General features: G+C 46.9%; 1 protein-coding gene across 3 annotated transcripts in view; it reads left to right on the top strand.

Moving 5' to 3' along the window:
• The first annotated feature begins 209 nt into the window (after positions 1–209).
• The window catches only part of CADPS (calcium dependent secretion activator), a 578687-nt gene continuing 568263 nt past the window's right edge, over positions 210–10633 (top strand). For all 3 annotated transcript variants that reach the window (XM_049861704.1, XM_049861703.1, XM_049861702.1), the window contains exon 1: positions 210–928. In XM_049861704.1, the coding sequence (XP_049717661.1) occupies positions 503–928 (426 nt within the window). In that variant the 5' untranslated portion in view covers positions 210–502. The remainder of the gene's footprint in view (positions 929–10633) is intronic.

Raw genomic sequence — 10633 nt, 5'->3', positions numbered from 1 at the left:
CGAGGCCCTGAGGCACGCGCTGCGCTCTTCTCCCTCCAGCTCTCTGCAGCCGCCCTTTACGCTGCGGACACGGGAGAGTTAAGCCAATAAACACGTAAGCGCCGCTCCCTCCCCAATCGGCAAGATGCCTCTTCGGCTCTTGGCTGCATCGACAGCTTGCAACACTCGGCATCTTTTCTGGAGGCGCCTCCTTCAGAGGCTGCAGATGGCATCCGGCTGCGGGCTCCGGGCTCGCAATTAATTCTCCCCCTTGCCCATCTCGGGTCCACGGACGCACCTCTCCCTGCCCCTCCTCCCTTCGCGCTCCTGGGTCTGAGCCCAGCTCCCGGTCGCCGGGCGGAAGCAGCAGTCGCCGCGGCGAGGCTGAGCAGCAGCGCGCTCACTCCCTGATTTGGTGAGAGGCGACCACCCGGGAGAGCCGACCCCTAGCTGTCTCCAGCGCCCCCCACCTTTTGCACCCCAAGCCGGGGGCTGCAGGGGTCCCCCCACCTCAGGCGCCACCATGCTGGACCCTTCGTCCAGCGAAGAAGAGTCAGATGAGATCGTGGAAGAGGAGAGCGGCAAGGAGGTGCTCGGCTCGGCCGCGTCCGGCGCGCGCCTGTCTCCCAGCCGCACCAGCGAGGGCTCGGCCGGCGGCGCCGGGCTGGGGGGCAGCGGCGCCGGAGTGGGCGCGGGCGGCGGCGGGGGCAGCGGCCCGGGCAGCGGCGGGGCCGGGGGACTGCAGCCCAGCAGCCGCGCCGGCGGCGGCCGGCCCTCCAGCCCCAGCCCGTCGGTGGTGAGCGAGAAGGAGAAAGAGGAGTTGGAGCGGCTGCAGAAGGAGGAAGAGGAGAGGAAGAAGAGGCTGCAGCTCTATGTGTTCGTCATGCGCTGCATAGCCTACCCCTTCAACGCCAAGCAGCCCACCGACATGGCTCGCCGGCAGCAGAAGGTAGGTGTGCCGGGGAGGCCCCGGGAGCGGCGCCGGGACGTCGCCAGGTGGCGGGGCGAACAATGGGAGCTGGCGGCGCCGCGGGCACCCGGGAAAGGGGCTCCGAGACTCTCGCGCGGCCGGGCCCGGCCCAGCCCAGAGCGCGCCGGCAGCGGCCGAGAGCCGGACAGGGGCCTGGAGCCCAGCAGACGCACCCGGGCCTCCCTCCCCGAGCGTCGGGAACGCCACCGGCAGGTCCTGCCTGGCGGCCCGGAGGTCTGGGGCGTGAGGCCTGGCTCGCTCGCTGCGCTCCCAGCGCGCTCCGGCGCCAGGCGGTGTCCGCCCTCGGCTTGGGGCCCGCCCTTCTGGGCGTGCGCTCAGCGGGCGGGGCGCCGGCTGTGCGGGACGAGAGCGCCCGGAGCCGCGCTCGGCTCGGCGGGCGGAGAGCATCCGCGGACGGGCGGAGGGAGCGAGTCCGGGAGGCTGTGAGCACCCTCCTGTCCCGCCCGGCCGGCTGGCCCCCGACTGGCGTCGCCCAGGGGTGCCGGAGCGCGAGCCCCAGGCAGAGGTTTTCCCCTGTTCCTCCTCCGCCCGGGTGCCATGGCGCGCCGCGCCCTCTGATCCTTCCGCCCGGGTCAGCCCCTCCACCTGCCTCCCTTCGGCCCGCCACTCCTCGTCCCAAGGTGACTTCGCCGCTACCTTCTGGCTTGCCCAGGCCCTCCAGACCCGGCCCTGTTGGCTTGATAAAGTGCAGTTGCAAAAAGCCTCGCAATTACAAGCATCAAAAGCTTTTTTGTCTGAGGCTGGGGCAAGGCTGCGGCGGCTTGGACTGCCTTTGATAGGAAAAAAGCGCCGATTTCTCTCAGCGGCACTGTAGCCCGAGAAAGGCGAGGGTGGTTACTGCTGGGAGAGGTGCTGCGGCAGGGGTCCCAGGAGAAGGGGTCAGGTACTTGGTTGGAGAGAGTTAATGAGGAAAGTCAGCATTCTGCTCAGTCTCTTTTAAATGAATCTGCTGCACCTGAGCAAGCGGAAAAGCCACTCAAGCCCCCAGAGGGGCGGTGTGAGAAGGCAGCTCTAACCCCGCCAAGGTTGTGAGACCCGTTTCTTAAAATAGCGAATTTCTAGGTTGCTTCTAAGACGAAATTGTATGTTACTGTAGGGGAGTGTTGGGTTTTCCTATATTTATCCTCTTATCGCGAGTTAGCACAGATTTCTCTGTTTGTTTTGCATATCTATGTACATACACCGCCCAGCGCTGATGATTTATTTCAGCTATCACGAGCTTGGTTAATAGTTTTATTTAAAAAAATAAAACTCATTTCCTGGTTGAGAAACACCAGACGGGCTACACACCCCACACCCCCCCGCAATCACGGCCTTGCTCCCCACTACAGCCGCTTTGCTTTTTCAACCTATGTTTTGGACCGCAGAAAGCAAAAGTATCCTCAGAGCAGTGAAAGTTTTCTGGATATGCTTTCTTGAGCTTGGATGTTGGGTCCTTTGCACAGGACCCGGCATTTCAAGTTTCACTTGGAATTAGGGTAATTGGGAAATTCCATCTCCAAAATCTATCCCATTAATAGCTGCACCAACCAAAGATGTCCTATTCCTTTGGCAGAGAAAACTGTTGTCAGTTCCAAAAAGCAAAAACAAGAACGAAAGATACCCCTTGCCATTTATCGCTCGAAAGTCTCCAGAATTCTGGTCTTTAAATGCATGCTTAACCCAGGCACCAGGATGAGGGAAGGAGACTGTTCCCACAGAAAGCCGAGCTAAACAGAGCCTTCAAACACCTGAGAAAGATTATCACGAGGCCACAGTTTTCTAAGCTGATTGCGTGTTTCACCTGAATCCATTCAAAGCAGTGGTATTCCAGGGCTAGCTGGTTGTTTTTACACATGACCTTAACATCAGAGAGAGTCCAGAACTGACACTTGCTTTTGGTGGAACTATTTTTAGTTATTGCCGCAAAGTAGTCCTGGATTCATCTCGGCAAAGCCACAGCTACACTGGGGAGCTGAAAATATGTACACATGCACACATATGTATTTATACACACATATATGTATTTACCATTGTAATAAGATATATATGTCCGTTCCATATGTATGTCCATTCCTTCTTAAACTAAAGGTAAATAGGCTTTTCCGTTGCTGTGTATTTTTTTTAAGTTTTTAGTGCCTCCCTGAAAAAGGGTATTTTGGTAAGTGTATGTTTTTCCAAGTATAAAGCTTGGAACTTTGATAGAAAAAAAAAAAGTGACCACTGAAAGTAACTAAAAGGTTTGCATAATCATTGCAGTAAAATTTAACACCAACAAAATAGATTGATGAGCTAAAATTAGTCTTGGAGAAATGTAAACTAGTTCCAACCTACAAATGAGTTTGTAGTAGAATAGAAAGAGATGAATTGGAAATGTCAGAGGGAAAATGAAGAGAGAAAGGGAACTGAGTGGCAGGGAGGGCGGAGGAAAAGAAAAGCCTGTGAAAGGGAATTGCTGAGTGTAGGGGGTTATATTGTGCAGAGTAGAACAATGTACTTTATGAAACCAAATAGTCTGGTATATTATCGGCTAACGTTTTCCAAGTACCTACTATGTGCAGGGCACTTCACTTAAATCTTTTAATAGACTTTATTTTTTAGAACAGCTTTAGTTTCACTGAAAAATTGAGATTATGTAGAGTTCTCATGTACCCCATCCCCAGTTTCCTCTGTTACTGGTGTCTTAGAGTAGCGTGGTACATTTGAAAATTAATGAAGCAATATTCATACATTACTGTTAGTCCATAGTTCATTCAGATTTCCTTAGTTTTACCTCATTTCCTTTTTCTGTTCTTAGATCATTTTTTTATGGCAGTAAATATATATATACCAAATCGCTTGCCTTTTCAGCATTCTCCATGTGTACGAGGCAGACATTAGTTAGGTTTATCTTGTTTCCAGATTTTCCCATCACCCTTTATAGAAGCTCAGTGTCCCCTAAGCACTGAACCGGGGTCACATTTCATTCTCCTATCCGTACAATGTAGGAATCACTATCCCCATCTTTCGAAGAGAAAACGGAGGCCGGAGAATTCTCTGTAATTTGCCTAAAGCACTCTGTAGGTTGTAGTTGAAAGAGTGGGAACTGGAGCCTGGGCCATTCTGACTCCACTGGAGACACTAACCAGAAATATTTGCAGGGAAACGCAGAGCCTTAGCATCCTGACATGTGTCACGTGTTTCTTGACCCAGGGCTATTTGTATTTGAGTAGAGATGTCTGCCCCCCTCATTTGGGGACCTGTCAAATAGCCAGCGTCGGCAAAATGGGCACTTAGGTACTAACCTCATGAAGACTGTAAAGGAGAGAGACAGGCTGTTAGCTGGCACATCTCAACCGCTGACTGCTGTCAGCCTTTCTATGTGGTACAAGCTGAAAGGAAAAAAAAAAAAGAAAGAAGGATTTAGTTCAGCCACTATTGGAAAGGAACAGAGAGAGAAGGTGCTGGTGTTTGGATAATTTTGATAGTTAATTACCTTGGTTCCACTTTTACTGGGCTAAGGTGTGCCTGGGAATCCCAACAGCCTTCCCAATTAAAAGAGGGACTTTAAGCACAGACAATTTTTAAAACAGATTTCATCATTTAGAGGTATATTTCACTGTGTCACCATGAATCTAAATATAATGTTGATGGTAGTGACAACTTAGGACTAAAATAAAAATCCATCCACCAGACCGCCACAGTATATGTTTTAGCAGCTTATAAATGACAATAAGAAAAACAGTTCCTTGCTTTTTTTTTTTTTTTGTTCTTTTGTCAGAATGGCAGGGTAAATACCTAGAAGTTGGCATGGCAAAGCTGTACCATATGTTTCTGAATCATGTAGTAACGGTGAGGGGTGGCTACCTCGTGTGAACTAGCTACTTAAAGATGTTAACTGAGGGAAGGTGAAATCAGGCAATGTGAACAATTCTGTGTAATGTTTAGATTGACATATGCCCAATTTTTTTAATTGGCTAGGAATTAATCATAATGCCTGGATTACCAACCATCTAAAGCATGAATGTTCTGTGTGTGTATGTGGGTATGTGTTCATGCGTGTACACATGTGATGAGGCGAAGGGGGATGCTAAAAACGTGTCTACCCTATATGAACTCCTCTTCCGTTCCAGTGGAGTTTATGACCAGACCAAATGTGTTGTAAATCCAAGCTGCTCGCTCCCATGTGATTCAGTTTAGGCCTTACTGTGAAATGATGGCTGCCATGGAGGCAGTGGTAGCCACAGAAATTCCATCTTTATTCAGTTTACTTCTCAGGCTTTGTGTTTGGTCTTGACTCAAAACCCCTTACCTTTAATAAAATTCAAGACCTAGTACTAGCTAACTACGTATGTGTTTGAGTGTATGCGAGTGTGCGTATTTTAAGTTAATAATACTGATTCATCCATTCAGATATGCTTTGAGGCACTTGGGTTGGGTCCGTTCAAAATTCCTAAGGTTTGCTTCCCTGATACAACATGATTTGCATTTAAAAAATAAAATATGCTAACCTTTTGGAAACCGAGGGCTGTTAAGCCAGGTTTCCTTCACACAGAATTGTGTGTTAATCTCTTCACCAGGGGAAGTATTGAATTATTTAAATCAACTTTTTGCCGGCCCCGCCCCTGGCCCCAAGCTCCTTGGTGCAGTGGGCAGGAAGCTTTATGCCCTGGTCCTTGTACAGACATCCTGAAGATGCAGAATACCAAAAAAGTTATAAGAGAAGTTCTTGCCTCATTACATGCCTGAAATAGCATTTTGCTTCCCTAAAACTGGACTGAAGAACAAAGGAAATGAAATCCTTCATTCCTGAAGAATTGTACTGTGCCAAGTGGTGAAAGTCGGGTGATTCAGAGAGCTTTTCCTTACAAAAGCAAATTTAATACACAGTCACAGGCTATCATACTGAAATATAACCAGCATTGGTGATTGGGGCCAAGGGTCTATAAAACTTAATCTGGAATGATCAGGACAGTCCAAGGATCTAGCTCTCACTAAATAAATAAGTCATCCATCAGCCACCATTTTTTCACCATACCAAGCACTCCTCCAGGCTTGGTGGCAAATCCAAAAGAGATCTGTGAGATATGGTTCTTGAACTGGGGGAGCTTATGTTCTAGTCTGAAAGATAAGATGTATACACACCAAATAAATTGAGAATAAGGAAAAGTGTTTAACTGTAAGATGCTGATGATAAGGGGGAGGCAGAGAGAGAGAGCTTGCATGCACACAGGACTGGACATAATAATGGGAAACACCTTCGTGGAGGAGGTAGACTAGGTCCGGTCTTGAAGAATGAGTATAATTTGTGTAAGTGTAGGGAAGACCGTAGTGTTCAGTCTGGAGAAGATCACGGGGTACGTGGAAAGAAGTTGTCGTTTGTGGGAGACTCAGTCAGACTCCTTTGGTTGCAAGTGACAGAAGCACAACTTGGAGTGGCTAAAAAGCAAAAAGAAAATAAAAGCGGGGGAATTATTGATGCATGTGATTGAAAAGTGCAGTGCAGTGGTAACTTCAGGTATGGTTGGATGCGGGAGTTCAAATGACTTCCTCGAAAGAATGAAGAATGCTGGTTCCTGAGGGGAAAGATATATATTAAACCTTTGTTTGAGCACAAACTCTACCACTAAAAAAAAAGTAACCACTAATTGTGGGCAGATCGTCTAATGCCTCTGGGGCAATTTCTTCGCCTGTCATATAGGGTGAGAGTGGAGGAGATGGAGAAGCTACAGGTAATCTCTAGTGCCCACTCCAGTATGATAGTTGACGGTTCTCTCTGAGCAATGAGATTACTTGTCACCAAGACCTATTCATTCGTTGAAACTTGTACTTGGTATGTTTTGACATTACTAAATACAGAGTGGCTTAAAAAAAAGTGTGAGATGGTTAAAGATGAGTTCAACTGGTCCAACTACCTAAATTTTCAGATGAGCAACTGGGATCTCAAAAGGTTGAAAGACTACAGGGTCCGTGAGAGATTATAAACAGTGGTCTTTGAGCAGAAAGTGACTCACGAATGTATTTTGTTGTGTCTACGAGGCATTTTTTAAATTAGCTCTGAACATTTAAAAAGTACCAAGATGTTTCATGTAAAAATATGCATTTCTGGCTTCTCTTACAATTGGAAAATGTGGCAATACTGGGCCTGAGTTTTTATGGGTTTGCAAAAAGCAAAAGAAATAAGACTACCCAACCATCACTTAAATTATGAAATGTTAATCTCTTTTAACTACAATTATTCTTGTTGCAAGGGAGACGCCGTATATATCTATGATTCGACTCGATGGCACTGGGTTAGTAGTGCATGGGCTATCTGGTGCCTGCCAATGTCAGCCTCTCGCCATTGCTGCTCAGGTATCAGTGGTACCGCAGACAAGAAAAGAATCTGTCATTTGGAACCCTACATTCCCTGTCTTTGGCAACTGTAATGTATCCTTACTAGCATCAGGCTTATGATTTCTGCAGAACTGGAGGGCTGATGTTCAGAATTACCTCGTTACTTTTTAATTGGTCATTCCAAGCACATGATGGAATTGCAGGTAAGGAAAGGGGAATGAAGTCAACTAACGGCTTGATTTCAGGCAACCAGGACACTTGAGTGCTGGTTGTTGCCCTTGACATCTTGATGGGGAGGCAGTGAAGGACAGTGGCTAAGGACATGGACTCTGAAGTTGGAATACCTGATTTACGTGCTGGTTGTGCCCCTAAATGCCTGTGTGACCTTGGGCGACTTACTTAACCTCTCTTACTTAACCTTTCAGTAAAGTCCATCACCGGGTTCTCATGAACCTCAAGTAAGATAATTCAGTGAAGATCTTAGAGTAATGCCTGGCATGTGGTAAATGATGTATAAGTGTTAGCTGTTGTTATTATTAAGTTGATATGTGCAATGTTGTGCTGTTTTTACCTCTGAAAGGATTGAGCTAGTTAATGTATATAAAGCATTAGCCATACACCCATCGCCATTGAGTCGGTTCCGACTCATAGCAACCATATAGGACCGGGTAGAACGGCCCCACAGGGTTTCCAAGGCCACAGTCTTTACGGAAGCAGACTGCCAAATCTTTCTCCCGCAGAGTGGCTGATGGGTTCTAACCGACCATCGTTCTGTTATCAGCCGAGCATTTAACCACTGCACCACCAGCGCTCCTTAAAGAACTGGTCATAGCAAGCCCTACATTTACTGTTGCTGCCATCATCATCATCATCGTACTGCCATCACATGCAGACCGAGAAGGCAGGTGGTTATGATTATAGCGCCGCCTATGAAATAGAAGGGGTCAGCATTATAATAATGCCTATTTTTGTCTCTTGTTGAGATACTTCACTAATATTTCCTTTTTCTTTTTTTTTTTTAAACATTTTATGGTGCATTAGGTGAAAGTTTACATAGCAAATTAGTTTTCCATTCAATAATTCATACGCAGGGTGTTCCTGGACATTGGTTGCAATTCTTGCAATATGTCAGCACTCTCGCCATTTCCACCCTGGGTTCCCTCTTTCCACTCGTCCTGTCTCCCTGTCCCTTCCTGCCTTCTCGTCTTTGCTTTTGGGCACATGTTGCCCTTTTGGTCTTGTATAGTTGAATGTTCTTTGGAGCACATTCCTCATGGGTGTTACTGTTTATTTTATAGGCTAGTATGTTATTTGGTTGAAAGGTGGCCTCTGTGAGTGGCTTCATTTCCACGTTTCAAGGGTGTCTTAGGGTAATAGTCTCAGGAGTTCCTCCAGTCTCTATCAGACCAGTAAGTCTGGTCTTCTTTATGAATTTGACTTTTGTACTACATTTTTCACTCGTTCTAACCAGGACCTTCTATTGTGTTCCTCGTCAGAGCAGTCAGTACTGGTAGCTGGGTACCATTTAGTTCTGGTCTCAGGCTAGAGGAGGTTGTGGTTCATGTGGGCCGCTAGTCCCTTGGACTAATTGCTTCCTTGAGTCTCTGGTTTTCTTCACCCTCCTTTGCTCCAGATGGGAAGAGGCCAGTAGTTGTATCTTAGATGGCTGTTTGCAACCTTTTAAAACCTCAGACGCTACTCACCAGCCTAGGATGTAGGACATTGCCTTTATGAGCTATGTTATGCCAGTTGACCTAGGTGCCCCCAAAACTATGGTCCTTAGCCTTCAAGCCCAGGAGCTCAGTCCTGTGAGGTGTTTGGATATATCCAAGAAGTTTCCATACTTGTGCCTCCTATGTCCTCTATCATATGTATGAATATACACACCACACATACAAATATGCACGTAGAAATATCCACAACCACGTATGCACACAGGTGTACTCCCGTACAGCCTCCCATGCCTATTTAGCATACGTGTCTACCTATGTATCCACCCATAGATGGTTGTTCGTTCTTACTGTTGTTGCAGGATTGTAGATGTTATAGTACCCACTGTAGTTGCCCTTTATTCTTGTGTACCTCTCAGTGTTTCCTTTTCCTTGGTAATGTTGTGCTGACTTCCCCTTTTGTGTATTGCCTTTTCCCTTGCCAGAATTAACGTCTGTCTATTATCTATTGTATTTTTTTTACTATCTATTTAGTGATTCTCCCTCTCTCCCCCTCCCATCCCTGGTAACCATCAAAGAATGCTGCTTTCTGTGTGTAAACCTATTCTTGACTTTTTATAATACTGGTCTCATACAATATTTATCCTTTTGTGATATTTCACTGAGCATAATGTCCTCCAGATTAATCCATGTTGTGAGATGTTTTGCAAATACATCATTATTTTTTATCGTTGCTTAGTATTCCATTGTATGTGTGCACCACAATTTGTTTATCCCTTCATCCACCAGTGGGCATTTATGCTGCTTCCATCTTTTTGCTATTGTGAATAATGCTGCAGTGAACATGGGTGTGCATAGCTCTGTTCGAGTCACAGCTCGTATTTCTCTAGATATATACCTAGGAGCAGAATTGCTGGATTGTACAGTATATCTCTTTCTAGCTTTTTAAAAATTTTTATTGTGTTTTAAGTGAAAGTTTACAAATCAAGTCAGTCTCTCACACAAAAACTTATGTACACCTTGCTACATGCTCCCAATTGCTCTCCCCCTAACGAGACAACCAATCCCTCCCTCCACTCTCTCTTTTCATGTCCATTCTGCCAGCTTCTAACCCCCTCTACCCTCTCATCTCCCCTCCAGGGAGGAGATGCCAACATAGTCTCAAGTGTCCACCTGATCCAAGAAGCTCACTCCTCACCCGCATCCCTCTCCAACCCATTGTCCAGTCCAATCCCTGTCTGAAGAGTTGGCTTTGGGAATGGTTCCTGTCCTGGGCCAACAGAGGGTCTGGGGACCATGGCCACTGGGGTCCTTGTAGTCTCAGTCAGACCATTAAGTCTGGTTTTTTCACAAGAATTTGGGGTCTGCATCCCACTGCTATCCTGCTCCCTTAGGGGTTCTCTGTTGTGTTCCCTGTCAGGGCGGTCATCCGTTTTGGCCGGGCACCACATAGTTCTTCTGGTCTCAGGCTGATGTAGTCTGTGGTTTATGTGGCCCTTTCTGTCTCTTGGGCTTGTAATTGCCTTGTGTCTTTCTAGCTTTTTAAGGAACTGCCGTACCATTTTCCATAGTGGTTGTATATTTTACAGTACCACCAGCAGTGTATGAGTTCCAGTCTCCCCACAACTGCACCAGCATTTGTTTTCTATTTTTTTTTTTTTTATTCATCAGTGCCATTATTGCCAGGATGAGATGGTAT

This window comes from Elephas maximus, chromosome 20, assembly GCF_024166365.1.
Source record: "Elephas maximus indicus isolate mEleMax1 chromosome 20, mEleMax1 primary haplotype, whole genome shotgun sequence".
Taxonomy (NCBI): domain Eukaryota; kingdom Metazoa; phylum Chordata; class Mammalia; order Proboscidea; family Elephantidae; genus Elephas; species Elephas maximus.
The sequence above is the reverse complement of the archived record's forward strand: the minus strand, read 5'-3'. Positions and strand labels throughout refer to the sequence as shown.